Source organism: Pectinophora gossypiella, chromosome 3, assembly GCF_024362695.1.
Source record: "Pectinophora gossypiella chromosome 3, ilPecGoss1.1, whole genome shotgun sequence".
Taxonomy (NCBI): domain Eukaryota; kingdom Metazoa; phylum Arthropoda; class Insecta; order Lepidoptera; family Gelechiidae; genus Pectinophora; species Pectinophora gossypiella.
Window position 1 is genome coordinate 1,886,491 of NC_065406.1, and position 20,774 is coordinate 1,907,264.

Here is a 20,774-nt window from a genome sequence, read left to right on the forward strand (position 1 = left end):
AATTCATGAAAATTTTAATATTTTTTTAAATTATTTTCAGTTCCATACTTTTGTGACGGAATAACAAGTGGGTCATGTACTAGGTTCAAGCGAAGCGTTGGAAGCGTTTGAGATGTGGTGTTGGCGAAGGATGGAGGGTATAAGCTGGACTGAAATGGTGTCAAATGAAAAAGTGCTGGAAAGAGTTGAAGAAAAGAGAACCATATTGAAGACTATAGAGAACCGGAGAGGAAATATGATTGGCCACCTGATACGACACGATTCATATATAACAAACATTATAGAAGGAAAAAATTAAGGGAAGAGAGGAAGGTGTAGACCTAGGATAACATTTATGAAACAAATAAAAGAGAAGGTGCAGGTCGTGTCGTATCGGGAGGTGAAGGTTTTGGCGGGAAGAAGAGAGGAATGGCGGTTACTCCACCGACAAGAGCGCAGCTCTTAAATAGAGAGGAGGAGGGACTAGGTTCAAGATAAATTATAAAATTGTGATTACTAAGTAAAGACTGATCTAAAACTAATGAAAAACATTATCTTTTTTCTATTTAACTTATTTACAAATTTTTGAATCAAGAAAAACGTAATATGTAAATGTTTTTCTATGACGTCACAGTGTGCTTTTCCTAAAAATTCCATAGTAATTCCGTGTTTTGACGATTATTAAAAAGTAACTGATTTGACTAGTTGGAAACAAGCCTATTGGCTTACCTTCCCACGAAGGGTCCGCTTTCACCTCGGCAGTAATGGCCTTTATGCTGGCCGTCAGTCTTGTAGCTTTCTCGTCCATTAGCTCGCTTCCTCCTGAAGACAATATAGCTATTTAGAAATTAGCTTCTAAAACAAAGCGTCTGCAAATTTGTCACTGTGAATAATTGAAATAGTGAAGATAGTAAGAGGAAAATTATTAAGATTATTTGTGTACCTATTAAATATTACATAAACATAAACAGTCTATATACGTCCCGCTGCTGGGCACAGGCCTCCCCTCAATCAACCGGAGGGGGTATGGAGCATACTCCACCACGCTGCTCCAATGCGGGTTGGTGGAGGTGTTTTTACGGCTAATAGCAGGGACCAACTGCTTAACGTGCCCTCCGAAGCACGGAATCATCTTACTTTTTCGGACAATCAGGTGATTCAAGCCTGAAAAGTCCTTACCAAACAAAGGACAGTCTCACAAAGTGATTTCGACAACGTCCCCATCGGGAATCGAACCCGGACCTCCAGATCGTGAGCCTAATGCTCTAACCACTAGACCACAGAGGCTGTTATTAAATATTATATGCCATATTTTATTTGAGAGTGCTGTTTTATATATTTTTTTGTTTCTGTCAACGATTATATTTATTACATGTATTCATAAACTGATTCTCTCTGATCTCTGATTTTGACTTTCTGTTTTGTTCTCAAAAGAGGGCGTTATGTAGTAAAATTCGAGTAGACCGCACCGCAATTTCGTAATAGTAAACTCACCTACAATCAACTAAAGTCGTCGGTGAAATGACCACTAATAATCTGAAAAACTGGCAACTCACCCACTGGGTGGTGAGTTTACAGTAGGTGAGTTACCACCTAAGCCTCCCACAGCTGTATGCAAGTTTCAATGAGGATAACAACTATAAGCTCAAATGTAGGCGGCAGTATTGTTGAGTGTCCCTAAATTTTGACAGGTTTTTTTCTTTTTTTTACCTTTGATGGGTTTGAGTTCTCCATACTGTCCAACTAAAATCCGTGATAAATTGTTGTAATTTGTGGAGTAACGTGGAGTGTACATGTACCACGTCTGAAGGATGAGTTACGAAAAAGAAAAGTGGACATCAGTTGGAGAAAGGCAGTTTTCTTCTTTTCGATCTTTAGTGAATAAATATAACACTATGATTTTGCAGTCAAACGCTGCGCAAAGGGTTGTAGTGTAAAAATATAACCAAAACAATATGTTTGTTTACTCAAATAGTATGGGGAACTATCAAAATTTAAGAACACTCACCAGTAGCGACACCTGGTGGGAGAAATAGGCAGTTTCAATTCGCCAGAGACCCCGGACATCACATGTAATGACTATATATTCACTTCAGTAAGTAGTAGTCTGAACCAATAATAATTTTGTAATATCCTAATATTACAAGCTGAATCACAATTATCTGATGAATAAGATGCAGCTTTTGGTGCCGATTACTATTTATTAAAAAACAGAAACTCTGTTTTCTTTTCTTTTTATTTCGACAATATCCCCGTCGGGAATCGAACCTGGAACTTCACCACTAGACTGTAGGGCGCGAACTGAAAATCCGAGCGAGCGCATCATGACGTGTAATAGTCTTTCACCTTATATCGAGGGTGTCGCCCAATAGCCGTACAAGGTTTATCTCCGTAGATAGATAACATTCGCCCTGTCGATAGGTGAGAGCGTTGGAGGTGATTCGCGCCGCGCCAACCTGCAAACCCTGCCGGATAAATGATGTCGCACGGCCTCTGTGGTCCAGTGGTTGAGTGTTGAGCTCACGATCCGGAGGTCCCGGGTTCGAATCCCGGTGAGGACATATCACAAAAATCATCTTTGTGATCCTCAGTTTGGTTAGGACATTACAGGCTGATCACCTGATTGTCCGAAAGTAAGATGATCCGTGCTTCGGAAGGCACGTTAAGTCGGTGGTCCCGGTTACTACTTACTGGTGTAAGTGAATAATCGTTACATGAGCCATGTCAGGGGCCTTCGGCGGCCTAGTAACCCTGATACCAGGGTTGATGGGGTTGGTAATCACCTCACAACTCACACGATAAAAGAAAAAAAAATGGTGTCTCGTACCGTTGTGCATGGCGTGGTTGTTGTGCGCGTGGTGGTGCTTGGCGAGCCTCCGCAGCGCGTTGCCGCGCTCCAGCTGCTGCAGCACGCGCGCCGCGGCCGCCGCGCGGGCGCACGCCTGCCACTCGCCGCTCACCACCGCGATCTGACTGCAATCACACGTCATCTACTACATACCATTCTTTAGCTTTCGTATACAGGATTACTGGACGTAATATTAATTATCTATCCAAACATTAATTTGAAAACAAACATGAATTCGTAAATGTAGTTTATATGCAGCACATTGAGCGCTGTCTTCTGGCTTGGACCTTAGAGTAGCGGTAATGAGTACTCACGTGTTGAGCGCATGCAGGGTATGCGTGAGCGCCGCCCGGCAGGAGGCGAGGTAGGCCGCGTAGGGCCTGCGGGCGGCCAGGTCGGCCCGCAGCGCCGCGGCCAGGCGGGCGGCGCCGCTGCCGCCGCTGCTGCCGCCGCCGCCGCCGGCGCCCGCCAGCGCCCGCGCCAGCTCGCCCGCGTGCGCCGCGCCCGCCTCCGAGCTGGCGCACGCGGCCGCCGCGCGGATCCACTCCACTAGCGACGAACTTGTGCAACGCTAGATGGACAAGTCGATGTTCACCAAGATTAAGCCGATCGGAGTGGAGGCGTTCGGAGAGGTGACGCTGGTGAGGAAGATCGATACTAGTCATCTATATGCCATGAAGACTCTCGAAAGGCGGACGTGCTCCAAAGAGTCTTCATGGCATATAGATGACTAGTATTGATCTTTCTCACCAGCGTCACCTGTTTGGAAACATTGCAAGAATTCAGTTTTGGTGTCTCAAAAATTAACATAGGCTCACGAGCATTATCCCAATTAATTGGGGTCGAAGATGAACCAAAACTCGAAAACTATAAAGATGTTATTTATTCATTTATTTTGTTGACTTTGGGGTTTAAAAAGGCCACATCAAAGCAACGCAATTGCAATTTGACATTTATGTGCATTGCGCAATTACTATTATATGCGCAAACGGCCAATTGCAATATTGCCTTTCAGATAAATTGTTTTGATGTGGCCTTTTTAGCCCCCTGGTCAATGATCAATGATAAAATGGGAATCTAGAAATGGAACTTAGAAAATCAATCTCACTTTTTTTTTATTAATCCACGAGTTTTATTTAAGTATTCTCTTCTATCGTGTGGGTTGTGAGGTGGATTACCATCAACCCTGGTGTCAGGGTTACTATTGAGCCGCCAAAGGCCCCTGACATGACTCTCTCTCTCTCTCTCTCTCTCCTTGGCATTTATTATTCCCATCTGATGGTGGGGTCTGCCTTCTTCGTACTACTTTTCCACTTCCAAGACTTAGTATTGTAATTCGTACTCACATTAGGCACGTATTCTACGCAGTGTAGATCCGAGTTGGACAACACCATGCGCAGTTTCCTCTTCATGCTGTTGAACACTTCAGGGTCGTTCAGGTCTAACACGCCTTCACATCTGCGAATATGTTATAGTTGGAGAAAGTTGCAGACTTAATGTGGATACATTCTTCTCATTTAAATAAGTACTCATGATTATTATATGTGGTGTGGTGTTTCCCCGGTGGGAAATAGGCGTGAGTTTATGTTTGTATGTGTATGTATGATTATATGTCGTTTCCAAATCTCAGGCCAATGGAGTTCCGGACTTTTGGCGTGTGTGGGGCTGAAGCTAACACGGAGAGGCACCTTAAGACAACTATTATGACTTCCCTTGACTATGTAACTGAGTCGCTGTTATATAGATCGTTATATTACTGTAATACTTACTGGAAAGACGTTCTACTCCTTTAAGTAGTAATTAGAGGATAGCTGTTATTGGCTATGGTTTAGTCAGTAACATTGTAAAACATTTAGATTAAGCTGTTGTTATCCCAAATAAGGAGGAGCTCGGTGGCGCAGCGGTAAACGCACTCGGTCTGCGATTGTTGAAGTTAAGCAACTTTCGCAAAGGCCGGTCATAGGACGGGTGACCACAAAAAAAAAGTTTTCATCTCGAGCTCCTCCGTGCTTCGGAAGGCACGTTAAACCGTTGGTTCCGGCTGCATTAGCAGTCGTTAATAACCACCAATCCGCACTGGGCCCGCGTGGTGGTTTAAGGCCCGATCTCCCTATCCATCCATCCATAGGGAAGGCCCGTGCCCCAGTAGTTAATGGGCTGGTGATGTGATCCCAAATAAACATCAATAAATAAATAAATACCTGTCCAGTTCAGCGTCGGGCAGGTCGGAGAGCCGTCGCTGCGCGCGGCGATGCTTGCTGGAGTCCGTGGAGGTCTTGCGGCGGTACTTGGCGAGGATGTCCTCCGAGCTCTCGGCGCTCGGCTCGCCGCGACCACCGTCGTCGCTGCGCGCCTCCTCTTCTGATACTTTTATATCTGAGTTTTTTTATAACCATTTGAATAACAAGGAAAAGCAAAGCGTATTTGAGACTCAAGTAACAACGATTTCGTCTAAGTAATGATGTTTTCACCAACCCGCATTGGAGCAGCGTGGTGGAGTATGCTCGATACCCACTCCGGTTGATTGAGGAGAGGCCTGTGCCCAGCAGTGGGACGTATATAGGCTGTTTATGTAATGATGTTTTATATTGGTTCAGATTCGGGCAACCACCAACTTAATACAATACAAATATACTTTATTGCACACAACATACTAAACAAGTTTTACACACATGGATGAAAGATACAGCACAATCTGGCGGCCTTATTGCTAAGAAGGAATTTCTTCCAGGTAACCGGCGGCAAGAAAACATTTATCACAATTTGGTGCGCCACGGTGCAACATCTTGTATAAAATAAATACTTACAAACAACTACCTACAAACATAAAATACACAAATAAAATTAATTTGACAGGACTAAAATTAGCTGTATCTTTTTCTTGCACATATCGTAAATGAAGGACGACAAACTAAAACTAAGTTAAGTTTTTGTCCGCCCGAATAAGCACCATTTTAGATATGTTTATGAGCCAGTGGCCGTCAGACCTTCATTTTGGAAAAGCCCAGTTTCTATGCGCATAATCCTCAAGCTCAACACATGTAGCAACGATCAGCAACTGCAAAGTTTGGATTGTCGTGGCTTTAGCAGATAACTTGTGTTTTTTTTATTTATTCAATATAAAAAAAAAACAATTAAATCCTTATAAATAAAATAAGACGCTCCTCTAAACAGAAAACCCGTACAGGTTTATGCGAGGAGTGAATGAATGCGCTGAACTCGCTATACTTAATTGGTAGGTAGGTACTACATAGTTTAACATGCGCCCAGATAATACTTCTTTAATTCTATTTTACATTGTTTAGTTCCTACACATGTGTGTAGGACATGACACCATGACACAGACATGTGTCTGTGTGTAGCCCACTAGGCAATTTGTTTAAAATATCTGGTAGTAAGTATTCCCACTTCCTCATGCCATACACTACACATTAATATATTTCGGTAGTTGGTACAACGGTAAATAAGATAGTTGACGCAAGCGACTTGATCTACTGGTCTTGGTTAGCATTTCAATGTTTTTAAACTTGTCAAGTATTATAGCCATATTAACTTTACTAAAAACCGGCATCACCTTAATATTTGAAACGTATGATTCCCTATGTACGTTTACACAATACTCACCGTTGTGGTGCGTATGCGAGCGTCCCTTTTGCCGGAACATCTTGATCTTATGCAGCAGGTTGCCGCCGGAACGTTTCACATTGTTCTTCAGTTCATCCAAGTTCCCTACCAACCCTTCATCGCCTACTATCCGCCTCCTATACGACAAAGAAAACGTAGCATGATTAGGACATATCTCTCGTCCCTTTTGTACAGTCATGAGCAATATAATGTACCCATTTTAGGACTCTGTCGCACTAACATATTTGACATTTAGTAAGACTTACAGTTGAATTTGTCAAAAAAGTTAATGTGACATGGTACCAAAGTGTATACATAATTAATGCTCGTGACCGTACTAAGCTGTATACCGTTAGTGCGTTTTCTTTCCGCCTGGAAAGGACCATTATTAGATGGAAAAGAATCGATCTGCCTAATCTCGACTCACCACTATGGTAATGAACGTCACAACACTGGCTTCTGTACTTTGATCTAACTCGTACCAGCATTGAAGCTACTGTCAAACATTATCTAACTTTATTATCGAACTAATTAACGGCCTCTGTGGTCCAGTGGTTGACCGTTGGACTCACGATACGAAGGCCCCAGGTTCGAATCGAGATATCACAAAAATCACTTTGTGATCCCTAGTTTGGTTAGGACATTACAGGTTGATCACCTGATTGTCCGAAAGTAAGATGATCTGTGCTTCGGAAGGCACGTTAAGCCGTTGGTCCCGGTTACTATTTACTGATGTAAGTGAGTAATCGTTATGTCAAGGGCCTTTGGCGGTCCAATAACCCTGACACCAGGGTCGATGAGGCTGGTATTCCACCTCACAACCCACACGATAAGAAGATTGAACTAGTCGTTCTGTTAATATTAACTTTACTAACCTCTGTGACTTCTCAGCCGTAGCATCGAAGCTGATGCTCTTGGGAATAGCTCCAGTGGAAGCAGTCTTTACCGGAGGCGGGCTCACTCGGCGCTCCGTCACATTCTCAGAGTTCACGTCCTGGCTGGAACTCTTGTCAGAAACCGACGTCTCCGCACTATTTACTGACAACGTACTCAGTGACATATTACTCGTCCCGTCCCGCTTCTTCTCAATCCTCGAAGAGCTTATACTGACTATACTCGTCCGAATCTCCGATTTGACTATTCGTTGCGTCAGGTTGTTGACTAAGTTAGCTGATGTGGAGATAGTCGCTGAGGACATACGAGTCATTAGGTCCGTTATTGTTGAGCGTGACTCTTCGGGGCGTTCGGTGTCTATTCCGGAATCGAATCTCCTGTCATATTGGGAGACAGACAGAGCGTTGAACGAGCTCTCGCTAGAGTTGAGGCTCCGGTCCATGTCGTTGTCGTCGTAAGGTTTGGAGGTGGAAGGGAGGTCGTATTTGGAGGGGTATGTGCGGTGGTGCGGCTCGTGGGAGTGGTGCGGTTGAGGGAAGCTGTCGTCCACCCACTGGCTGGTCGCATCTGACTGGCTGTTGTTGCCGCCGTCTAAGGTGGATTCTGTTGCCGCGCTGTTGCTGTTAGGATAAGTTTTACTGTAGTAGTTGAATTTACAAAGAGAAAATTTAAATCGAAAAAGTTTCTGACTCGGACGGTTCTTGAAGCAGCACTTCTTAACCTATCCATGCGAAATTCTTTCGATCTATGTATCGTCATTAAGCCAACGCCGTAATTGAACTTTCATTGTGGTTCAAACAAAGTTAATAAATACAGTAAAAGAACTGTGAAAATGGAAGAGAATTTGATAAAAAATAACAGTAACATAAACATACATTTCGATTTATTTCAACGCAGATAATTTGCATTGGATTGGTGACCGACACAATGAAGTTTTAATTGACCATGTGAACGAATGCCCTCTACGCCGGTGCCCAGGTGGCATAGCCGAGCTGCATTGTGTTACGGATGCGGCAGAGACTTGGTTAGGGGAGCTCAAGCTGGACATTTTATTTTTGTCTGCCATACGCAATAATAATAACTGTGAGATGAATGTAAATGACTTACCCATTTTGTGGCACGTAATCGAAGGCATCACTCGGTAACGGCACGGGCGCCGACGTACTCGGGCTGTCGGGCGCTGAGGTAGCATAACATGTCATTACCTGCAAGCGAAGTATTTATTGAGCAGGCCGACTCCAACACAAGTAAAATCCGTAAACCCTATTGCAGTGGGAAGATTTGCAAGTCCACAGGAGGCAAGTATCTGGTATCGACGTCCTGCCAGAAGGCGACTTGTATCTGGTATCGAAGTCTAATGGACATGAAGAACCGAAAGGCGACAGGTTACCAATCCAACGCCCATATTAGATTAGATAGTTCATCATTGTCGTAAGAGCCTGACCGGTATATTCAGGCATACTCTTTATTTTTTTAATTTATTGTGCGGGTTCTCGCGTTTCACCGATCGGCGTGAGTTGAAAATCAGTGTTGCCCTCTGGGTAAATTTTCACTGAAACCTGGCCTTTTTTGGTGAGCTGCGGCACCCATATACCTTTATGTTTTCCAACTATATATTAATGTGTGTATATTTTAATGTTGTAATCAGGGACTGTAACCTGGAACCTGACAGAGGGCAGCAGTAACTGTCAGTACTATTCAGAGGCAGAGGACAGGAGTCCTAGTATGGCTTTGTAATAGACTACTCTGGGCGCCATCCCACTCGCGTCAGACAGAGTACTGCGGGGCGGAAGGCAAGAGGGAAACCACTGCCCTATTTTTCCCTAAAAAAGTAGCATGGAGAGTATTTTACAGAAATGCTGCACCGACAAGAGCGTGGCTCTTAAATTCATGAATGAATGAATTTTAATGTTGTAAATGTATGTGTGTCGTAGGTTTTACCTAAATAAACTTTTTTATTATTATTAAGATGTGGAGATTGGGTTTTAAAAAGACATTGGCAGCCAAGAAGGTCTTTTACATGGTTTCTGCGACTTGCTCCGGGATGATAAGCAGCTGAATTTATTCTAACCTTTTTTTTACTCTTATTCTATATATTTTCTTACAAACATGACTGCTTTTACAAATTTACATACCGGGTACCCGTTGACAAGGATGCTCTTCCTGTTCTCCATGGCCAAGTGCTGCGGCCCCTGCGACGCGAGATCCAGCTCGCCGCCGCGAGACAGTGCTGCTGTCGCACTCAGGTAGCCTCCACCAGACCTAAAGCAAAGCAATATCATATTATCATCATTTTCATGGGTTCTCTTCACCACAGCTATAAAGATGGACAATCAGCTCGAGACAACAATGGCTTCAAAGTCAAAATTTTCCTGTACCCAAAGGTTGCGACGCGACTCATGTAACGACTACGTACTTAACGTGCCTTCATCATCTTACTTTTGGACAATCAGGTGGGCAGCCCAAAGTCAGCCCTGCACAAAGTGATTTTTGTGATTTCTCCCCACCGGGATTCGAACCAGGGACCTCCAGATCGTGAGCACAACGCTCAACCACTGGACCACGGAGGCCGTTAAAGGATATTTATATTTCAGATAAATATCCTAATATAAATAGATAAAACGTACCTGTTTGGTAAACTAGGGCGCGCCGTGTGCCGTGGGCTGTTAACGTCTGGTCTTTTGGCGTTACCATTCTGTGAAACAACAACAAATTAGTGTTTAGTAGTGGATCTTTCAATATTGGCCTCGATTCCTGCAGACACTTCCTAATTTAAACCGAATACCATCAAAAAGATAAGATTAAAAAAACTGTTAAGGGCTTATTACACCTACCTGTCGGGAAGGTTAGATGCGTCAAGGTCAGGAGTGGTTACCATGGTTACTCCCCACCAACTGCCGTTTCCCGACCAGATGGTGTAGCCTAACAGCAAATCGGCGGGGCGTAACCATGGTAACCACGATCTCGAGCGAGTTGGTGGGGAGTAACCATGGCAACCATCCGTGACCTTGACGCATCTAGCGTGTCAAACAGATAGGTGTAATAAGCTCTTTAGAAGGGAATTTTAAGTGTACTTTGTTTCATGGTTTTTTTTACCATAGACAAACTCTCTAACTTGGGTAAATGCTACCTGATGTGATGTTTTGACGGGCGTAGATTCTTCCTGGTTGGAGGGTCGTCGTGGCCAGGAGGTGTCTGAGCGAGCAGCTACCGACACGCAGTCGTCTGTATCCACCTAACAACGTAGAAAGTGTTATATTGGTTTTACTGATGTAATTAATGAGACGAATGAAAATGTTAGTCAGAAGAACGCGTGCATCTACATACAGTTCTGGATACAAAAATGCGGCGAAAACTTGGCGCTTGTTTAGGTATATATTCGTACACAGCGGTATATACATTCAATAAAATCGTGTCAAATTAAGAAAGTACGCATCGTTTTATTACGTATACAGGATGTTAGTGACATCGTACCGAAAACTTTGAGGGGTGATTGAGGCCATGATTCCGAGTTGATATCAAGTATTTTCCGTCGCAAAAGTATAGAACTGAAAATAATTAAAAAAAAAACACGATTTAGGTATATATTCGTACACAGCGGTATATACATTCAATAAAATCGTGTCAAATTAAGAAAGTACGCATCGTTTTATTACGTATACAGGATGTTAGTGACATCGTACCGAAAACTTTGAGGGGTGATTGAGGCCATGATTCCGAGTTGATATCAAGTATTTTCCGTCGCAAAAGTATAGAACTGAAAATAATTAAAAAAAAAACACGAAAAATTTCATGAATATTCAGACTGGAAATTCCAGTTGATATCAACTCAGAATCATGGTCTGAACCATCCCCCTCAGTATTCGTTACGGCGTCACTAACACCCATACCTACTTGTATGGCTACCGTATGTACTTGTGCGGGGTGTAAGTGACATCGTAACGAATACTGAGGGGGATGATTTAGCTGATTATTCTGAGTTAATATCCAGTGGAATTTTCCATCGCAAAAGTATAGAATTGAAAATAATTTAAAAAAACTAAAAAAAAATCATGAATATTGCGACGAAAAATTCTACTTGATATTAACTCAGAATCATGGTCTGAATCATCCCGCTGAGTATTCGTGACGATGTCACTAACATCCTGTATTAGCGCGTGGTGCTTCGTAACGCGTTGGCCGAATTGGCCGGGAGTACTTGTTTTAGTGTATTTTAAACTAAAATAATTATTATGGTGGGCGGCTGCCAAAATTAAAATGTTTATACTACGATAACATGAATCCTTCTGTTTTCGCTTTCCACGCACTCCCCGGTGTCAGTTGGGCGCCTAATCGCGCACTGAGGTAAAGTACTGTCAACGTCGCTATATTAACAGTAACTTTTCGCTTGGCGACCAGGGTGTTGATGCCGCCAAGGGATGTTTCGAGGTATTGTTACAGGTATCGACGGTCCAATCATGGTACAACAAAACCAGTTATGCTCAATCCTATGAAAAGCCGCCATTGCTAACCGTCGTCGTACGTATTTCTGACGTGACTCTCCTTTACGTATGAGAGCGCAGCTGTAACAGTTTACCTCTGTGTTGCGGTCGCTGTCCGAGGCGAGGACGTCCATGCTCCAGGCAGACTCGCTCGCCGTCTCCGACACATCAGGGGCGTTCGTGTTGTTGGCAGTGCCTGAGAAAATAATTCATAAACATAAACAGCTTAAGTTCTAATCTTCTATCGTGTGGGTTGTGTGGTGGAGTATCAACCTCATCAACCCTGGTCTCAGGGTTATTATTGATCCGCCAAAGGCACCTGACATGGCTCATATAAAGACTACTTACTTATGTAAGTAAGTAGTAACCGGGACCAACAGTTTATCGTGCCTTCCGAAACACGGATCATCTTACTTTCGGACAATCTGGTGATCAGCCAGTAATGTAACCAAACTAGGCACAACAAAGTCATTTTTGTGATATGTCCCCACCGGGAATCGAACCCGGGACCTCCGGATCGTGAGCCCAGCGCTCAACCACTGGACCACGGAGGTCGTTAAGTTCTAATTAGTAAGATGTACGTTCTCTAGTGTGGAACCCTGGTGTCAGTGTTACATTGTCATGACTCTTGTGACGACTACATACTAACTTAAGGAAATAGCAATTGGCCCCTTGACAGTTTTCGGATAAGTATTTTAAAAATTACAAACGGTTATTTCATAACTCATAACTCTAAAAATAATTTATATTCTCGGAATAGCTTTATATAATAGAAAAAAAAAGACATATTTTTCTTCATTCATTTCAAATTTCGCGCGAAAACGGTTGCTCACGTGACATTTTTTTAAGTGCGTCACATTTCAATAAACAAAGAATTTGTAAAACATAACTTGAAACCTGACAGATAGTTTTTGTTTATTTTGTGAAATGTGACGTCACACGAAGCTCAATCATGGCCGCCCGTGTTTTGGTCTCGTAACACAGATAAAAAAAATGCATTTTTATTTTGTAAAAATAAAATATTTAAAAATAATCTTAATAAAAAACCTATGGGATAATTATTGTTAAATTATAAACTACCATATCCGACATATTTCATATTTTATTGTTACAATTGTCAAGTACCCAATAGGCTAGTTTCCAACTAGTCAAATCAGTTACTTTTTATTACACGTCAAAATACGAAAATACGATGTTTCATTTGTGTTGGCTGTTACTTTTGATGCTGAAGGAAGGTGTGAAGGACTACTCTTGGCCTTCATGCACTCATCGCACACCTCGTTCTGTAAACAATGCTTTGGCAAACACTTTTTGTGAAAAAAAGCTTCACAAGTACCTTTACACTTCACTGTGTCATCTTTATTTGTCGAAATAAAAAGCTTGCACTTTCTACACTGTACCATCGTGATAACACGTTAAGATTTCTTTGGCGAGCAGAAATTAAATTACGGTTTGCACCGCCTGTACACACACGTCCGTACGCCAAGCGCTACGCGCGTGACTTGAAATCGCACACTGTGACGTCATAGAAAAACGTGATAAAGTGTCGGACTTATTTTTATGTTTTTCTTGTTTAAATTTCATAAATAAATTAAATAGATAAAAGAAAATGTTTTTCGTTAGTTTTAGATGTGTCTTTATTTAGTAATCACAATTTCATAATTTATCTTGAACCTAGTCCACGACCCAATTGTTACCTTGGTTGGCAGCAATCTGCGTGTGGTCGCAAGAGTCGCCGATGGTCTCGGAGTCGGAGGCCAGCACGTCCGTGCTCCACGTGTCCGACATTATGCTGATGGTCTCGTCGCCTTCCAGGAGTTTCTGGCAAATATAAGGAGTAGGGAATGCAATCCTGATCTCGCGGGATCCCGTCAAATTTTTCGGGATCAATCCCGAAGCATAATATAACGAGATCCCATTCGAAATTGACGGGATTGGGCGAATCTCCTTGAGTTATACTTTTTGGTTTGATTACGCTGATTTTCAGAGAAAACTTAATTATTTAGTTAGTAATATAGAAGAATACGACAATAAACTTGCTTTGTGAGAAGCTGCAGTAGTTTTAGGCGGAAGAGACGTTCGTTATGTAAAAATTGACGATTCAAAGTGTAACTATGTTACCTACAGAATAAAGATATTTTTGAATTTGAATAAAGGTTTTTGTTTTCTTTCAAAAAATATTTTGTTCTAATTAACCTCACTATCACAAACAAGGTTGTTTTGTATGGTTTAGCCATACTAACTTTACATTTTTTTATGAACTAGATGAGATCCCGAAAGTTTATTTCGTGGCTGACTTTGCTAACGAACGAGTATCTGTAATTTTTTGCTAAAGTGATTTGTGTCTTATTGACAATCGAAAAAGGTTCAAATCAGTTTTGGCAAACATCAGCGTCCATTTGTGTGACACACTTTTCATATTCAAGTCAAGCAACGGGCAACGGGCTTAGCACCGTAAGCGCGCGACTCTTTCTCGCCTCGACATACAATACAATACAAAAACCCTTTATTGCACATATAAATACAACACAAAAAATGTGACAAGAGCAGTACAATCGGCGGCTTTATAGATAGATAGCAATTTCTTCCAGGCAACCTTAGGGTGAATGAACTTGCTAAATATTGGAGTCGGGGACGGTGTAATACAGATATAAGAAAATAATGCAATATAACTAAAACGATCTACATAAAACATACATACATAGGCATACCACACCGACATACGTTACCCGTCACTCTCTCACAGTACTGCACAGAAAGAGACAGATGATCTCTGTCGTGGCGAGAGTCGCGTGCTTACGGTGCTAAGCCCGCAAATGGATGCGTGAACGAGGAACCTTAACTCGTCTGGCAAAGTCAACTCGCGCTTGGACATTCACTCGCTCTACTCGCGCCCTGAGCGTGCTAGGCCCGCAGATATATCTTTACCTTGATTTCAAATTTACAGAATTTGTCTTCGATTTCGTTTCTCGCCTGCTTCAGCAGTTTAGCTTGGGCGCTGCTGTTGGCTTGGCTCACAGGTGCGTTTTGTGGAAGACTGCAACAAATAATATCAAGTTAGCATTTTGGTCTTTTTCAAAGATCTCCGCTTTAAGAAGAAAAGTTTTAAGATAATATTTTTAGATACGTTGGCAGTGCCTTCGAAAATAATTCATAAACATAAACAGCCTAAGTTCTAATCTTCTATCGTGTGGGTTGTGAGGTGGAATACCAACTTCTTCAACTCTGGTGTCAGGGTTACTATTGAGCCGCCAAAGGCCCCTGACATCGCTGATATAATGACTACATACTTACATCAGTAAGTATTAACCGGGACCAACGACTTACCGTGCCTTCCGAAGCACGGATCATGTTACTTTCGGTAAATCAGGTGATCAGTCAAAGCTAATACCAATGAAAAGGTAGTTACCGTCTGGGCGGCGCGTCGCCAGCGGCGTCGCCGTCTGTGACCTGGGACGACGGGGTCTCCCTGCCGGAGATGTTGGGGCTGCCGCGACCGCTCACGTTGGCTGACACCTGAGGAATTCAAATTCCTTAATTAACAAGAAGAATCTTCCACCAAACAAGAGGTCCCGGGTTCGGTTCCCTTCTTCTCCCGTGTGATTGTGAGATCAATGTCAGACCTTAGCAACCTGGCAAATCCGCTAATAGTTGTTTCGGGATACCGGGCAGAACACCACGCTAGCGACATGTTGGGTATGTGCTGACGTTGGAATAATAATATTCATTTATTTCCTCATAAATCATTTTAAATCTTAAAACTACACAATGTTTAAATTTGTTAATAATTTAACTTATACGCACGTCGCGCTGTGACAACTACTGTTGACGACAGGTCGACATGGCAATCGGGGCATGAGGTGAGCCGCGGAGGCGGGGTCGCCCCGCACACCCGCACAGTCCCCGCGGCGTCTTAGTCTTAGTGTCGCACGAGTCCGTATCGACCGCGTTTATGGATTATAATCTCGCACACATAATTTATTACTATTGTGTTTTAAAAATGGCTACGGTCGCATCTTCGTCGCGTGTTCAAACAAAAAAACCAATAATTCACTCTCAAGCTCGAGAACTAGCTAGAAAAGTGTTAGAAAATTGTGACATTGAACGGAAAAATAATTGTTTTTGTAGCGATACGTTAGATGATTCAGATGAATAAATATTAACTTAAATGAAAACGTGGTATTATTTTATTCACATTTTGTTACATACATAATAAAAATATATCGATATTGAAAACGTCACGTCACTAGAGAATTGCCATGTCGACCTGTCGTCTACATTACGTTAGCGCGATTCAGGCCTCGATGAGCGCCATCTATGTAATATGTGCGGTACTACTTGTTCCCGAGGTGTACCGTACCATATCTGAGAGGTTGTCGTTCTGGTCCTCTGTCTCGAGCTCTAAACTGGAAGTGACGCTGTGGTTGGAAGCAGCCTCTGAGACAGCCTCCAAGTTGTCCGACGTGTTGCCCAGAGAAACCTCGTCGTGTGATACTGAGAACCTGTGGGAAGAGAAAAAAAAATACTATGTTCTTAATAGTACTATGTCATCTGGCGATTGATGTACAGTCATGAGCAATATAATGTACCCACTTTAGAACTCTGTCGCACTAACATATTTGACATTTAGTGAGACTTACAGTTCAATTTGTCAAAAAAATTAATGTGACATGGTACCAAAGTGTATACATATTAATGCTCGTGACCGTACCTCTGATTACCCCTGTTGGTATATAGTTGTAAGCTTGTTATATTATATGAGTTATACCCCTTAAAACGTAGCATGATTAAAATTATAGCAGGACAGATATTCAATTAAATTGATACAATTAAGTTTGCAACAACATTGTCTACAGGTAGAGTCCCAAGGCAAGGATATACATATATCGTTTAGCGCGAAAAAAACAGAGATATATCTCTTTCACACTGACGCTATTCAGCTTAGTACGAAGAGACGAGAGATATATCACTCTAATCATCATCATTATCGTACGCCTCATACGTCTGTTTCAGACGATTTATGACTATCATTGTTGCGAAGTGATGCACGTTTTTCTGTTCTGTTGGCTATGCTCATGTTATAAATGACATAGATCCATCATACCTTCGACTAGGTATATAAAAGCAATAAGATTAGTCGTATACCTGATCCACTTTACTTACTTGTTTTCGAATTCATGTTTGGTTCATAAATATTTTTTATCAGGTGGTCAACAGTGAAGGAAAACATTGTAGGAAAACCCACTTTCTCGAAAAAATGCGTTGCGATTTGCGAGGTATGGGACCTAACCTGTATTGGGCTGTGGGCCCGGATCAAACCATATCTCACATAGTGAACGAGTGCCCTCTGCACCGGTTCCCAGGTGGCATAGCTGGGTTGCATTGGGTGACGGATGCGGCAGACTTGGTTAGGGGAGCTTAAGTTGGATATATGATCCACGCAGGATATTTTATTTTTGTCTGCCATACGGAATAATGCTAGGGAGATGCTAAATTGATTTGATTTGATGATATACCTGGTCCTCTTTTGTACGGGTGCGCCAGGTCCGGCCACGGCGAGAGCCGACCCGGTGTCGTCCGCATCGCCGGCCTCTGAACCTCCATAGTAGCACTCCAGCACCTTCGACTCTGGCACTAGACCTGTATAACGATAAACACCAGTCATTGATTAGATGGAAACTGTTAACGTATTTAGCAACAAAGGTTGGTCCTTTAGGTGGTGGTGAGTTTTGAAGGAGGAAAATAGTCGAAGGTTGCCGTAGACACTTTGGTTTTACAGCGACCGGCTGGTCTTCGGACTCTCATTAAATGACATATTTAGAAGTACAATGACCAAATTGGAGATGTCCTTAGAAAATATTCAGTACGATCTACTCTGAACCGGTTGTATTATAGGATTGATGACTGTGGAGGAAGCAAGAGAAGTATGTCAGTATCGGCGGGAAATAGGCGTGAGTTTATGTATGTATGCATGCATGTATGAATTTCGACAATTTGGACTGAAACATAGAAACAAAGAAACTATGATAAAATACAGGAAGTTTCTTTCACGCGTCGATTGGCGAACGAAGCACGGCAAATTATAAAAAAAACAGCATTAATACGACGAAGAGGATTACGAAATTACTTACCAACATAATCATGTTCTTCCAAGCTGGCCAATTTAATGATGAGCACTTCTTCCTGCTCCGGTGTTATGTCGTCTTTATCGCTTCCGTTGACTGGCTTATCATCGCTCTGGGATGATGTGGAATTTGAGCTCCCGCTCCGAGGAAGCCGTGGCTTAGGCACTTTGGCTAGGATGCTCTTCTTAGGTGTGTGTCCGTTCTCTATGCTTTCTTTGGTTTCTGATGAGGGAGATGGTCTGGAAAGAAGATATACGTGAAATATGAACAAAGTTGAGTTTGATCTGAAATAAAGAGAAATAACATTCAAAACTCATAATTTCAAATTTACAATCTGGTTTTTCAGCGGTGAAGGAAACCATCGTGAGGAAACCCACATTCCTAAGAAGGTTTTTTTCGGAGGTATGTGCCTAACTGCATTGGACTGGTTTTACCTTTGCGGGTTGGAAGGTCGGACAGGCAGTCGCTTCTGTAAAAAACCGGACCTGTCAAATCTTCAGGTCAGGTAAGCGGACCCTGTGAGAAACAGGATAATGCTAGGGGATGATAATGAATCTGGTTTTACATTACCTCTTCAAGAAAATAATAATATTGTTTTTGACATTTGGTCAGACCAAAAGACCAGAGTCCTTGGATCTCATTTAGATAAATACATAAATATGTTACCTGTACTTGGTCATATCGGGCACCTTCCGCAGCAGGTCGTGCAGCCGGCTGCGGTAGTTGGGTTCCAGTGTCTGTAGCAGCGCCGCGAGACGCGCCGCGCACGCCTCCGATGCACCTTCGCTTGATGTGTCACTATTTAGAAAACATACATACATAAACATACATAAATAGCCTATATACGTCCCACTGCTGGGCACAGGCCTCCTCTCAATCAACTGGAGAGGGTATGGAGCATACTCCACCACGCTACACGCTACGCTATTTAGAAAACATTATTACAAAATAGGCTAGTTTCCAAAATAGGTTGAGGAGCTCGGTGGCGCAGCGGTAAACGCGCTCGGTCTGCGATTGTTGAAGTTAAGCAACTTCCGCAAAGGCCGGTCATAGGCTGGGTGACCACAAAAACGTTTTCATCTCGAGCTCCTCCGTGCTTCGGAAGGCACGTTAAGCCGTTGGTCCCAGCTGCATTAGCAGTCGTTAATAACCATCAATCCGCACTGGGCCCGCGTGGTGGTTTAAGGCCCGATCTCCCTATCCATCCATAGGGAAGGCCCGTGTCCCAGCAGTAGGGACGTTAATGGGCTGATGATGTAAGGCTAGTTTCCAACTAGTCAAATCAGTTACTTTTTACTAAACGTCAAAACACGAAGTTACTATGGAATTTGTATGAAACATTGTGACGTTATAGAAAAACGTGATAAAATGTCGGACTTATTATTACGTTTTTCTTGACTAAAATTCACAAATAAGTTAAATAGAAAAAAGAAAATGGTTTTCGTTAGTTTTAGATCTGTCTTTATTTAGTGATCAGAATTTCATAATTTATCTTGAACCTAGTATACGACCCAATTGTTTTGAAAACAGATTTTCTAGTGACTTTCCGCTCCAGTCGTAAGTGTACTATCAGACATCATGACTGACTTTTTTTTTGGCATGACGCGGTTTGCGTATTTGCCACCGACAAAACGAGGAAACATTTCATAAAAATAAAAGGAATTTAGTGAAACAGGAATTTAGGAAGAAGGATCAGAGGATGGGGATATATATTATAAGATAGGATTATAATTTTATATCATTAACACAGATAAATATGGATAAGAATTTATATATATCAAAGTTATTATATGAAAGAAGGATAGGGGTACTAGTAGGTAAAGGGATATTTATAGAAAGTAAATTACGATATAAAAAAATAGTGTGTCGCTAACACTGACATCCTATAAACAAATAGACTCACATTCACTAATGAGTTTTTCGAAAAAAGAATTCGGACCGTGTTGTAAATACATACACATTAAGTTATATAGACAGTATAAGTTCGTTCCCTCAAATTAAGATGGTATGGCTGTTCAAATAAAGTACATTATCGGTTGTACAGTGTCGTTACACGCCGTCGCTTGTGACAAGATGCACCGCCGACACATTCTATAAAGTTGTCTATTTGTTACACGAGATCTATGGTTGCTTGTGACGAATTTATTAAAAACATCATAGAAGGGAAGCTACAAGAAAAGAGAGGAAGGGGAAGACCAAGAAGAGCTTACATGGAACAGATTAAAGAGAAGGCGAACGTCGTGTCTTATAAGGTGAAAGAATTGGTCTTTGATAGACAAGGATGGAGAATACTACACCGACAAGAGCGTGGCTCTTAAATTAGTGTTGATGTAACCGATAGATTTAACTCGCCTGAGCAAAAGCGTGTGTACGGTCTCGAACCGCACAGAATTTACCTACGTCATGCACAACCTACTTTCAGGCTGCGTGACTATTTCACTTACTTAGTAATAATCTTTAGTGTAATAACTAATCTCAACGTAAGCGATACTCTACCTTAATTCTATCTTGTAACCTAAATAACTGAATAATTATCGTCTTATATTGCACTCGCATCTTTCATTAACTTACCTTATCAACTATATTAAGGGAAGTGGGTGTTCAGTCTTAAACTAAGAACGGGCTCCTACAGCGTGCATAGGTCATGATGATTTTCAGACAATCAGGTGGTATGTCACGTGATAGTTACTGCCTTCTGGGGTAAACCTACAAGTAACGTCTAAAATGTCTTATAAGGAGGTGAAGGAATTGGTCTTTGATAGACAAGAAAAGACCACACCGACAAGAGCGTGGCTCTTAAATTAGTGATGATGATGATGGGTT

General features: G+C 42.1%; 1 protein-coding gene across 1 annotated transcript in view; it reads right to left on the reverse strand.

Annotated features, from left to right (window-relative positions):
- The window catches only part of LOC126381081 (GTPase-activating protein and VPS9 domain-containing protein 1), a 45,095-nt gene that overhangs the window by 11,927 nt on the left and 12,394 nt on the right, over positions 1 to 20,774 (reverse strand). The window contains exons 8-26 of the mRNA XM_050030623.1: positions 18,618 to 18,749; positions 17,958 to 18,190; positions 17,343 to 17,466; positions 16,187 to 16,328; positions 15,236 to 15,342; positions 14,755 to 14,863; positions 13,524 to 13,647; positions 11,922 to 12,022; positions 10,476 to 10,580; positions 9,973 to 10,040; positions 9,481 to 9,607; positions 8,453 to 8,550; positions 7,327 to 7,965; positions 6,452 to 6,588; positions 5,029 to 5,203; positions 4,174 to 4,285; positions 3,142 to 3,398; positions 2,807 to 2,952; positions 709 to 801 (exon numbers count right to left, since the gene is read on the reverse strand). Of these exons, the coding sequence (XP_049886580.1) occupies positions 709 to 801; positions 2,807 to 2,952; positions 3,142 to 3,398; positions 4,174 to 4,285; positions 5,029 to 5,203; positions 6,452 to 6,588; positions 7,327 to 7,965; positions 8,453 to 8,550; positions 9,481 to 9,607; positions 9,973 to 10,040; positions 10,476 to 10,580; positions 11,922 to 12,022; positions 13,524 to 13,647; positions 14,755 to 14,863; positions 15,236 to 15,342; positions 16,187 to 16,328; positions 17,343 to 17,466; positions 17,958 to 18,190; positions 18,618 to 18,749 (3,029 nt within the window). The remainder of the gene's footprint in view (positions 1 to 708; positions 802 to 2,806; positions 2,953 to 3,141; positions 3,399 to 4,173; positions 4,286 to 5,028; positions 5,204 to 6,451; positions 6,589 to 7,326; positions 7,966 to 8,452; positions 8,551 to 9,480; positions 9,608 to 9,972; positions 10,041 to 10,475; positions 10,581 to 11,921; positions 12,023 to 13,523; positions 13,648 to 14,754; positions 14,864 to 15,235; positions 15,343 to 16,186; positions 16,329 to 17,342; positions 17,467 to 17,957; positions 18,191 to 18,617; positions 18,750 to 20,774) is intronic.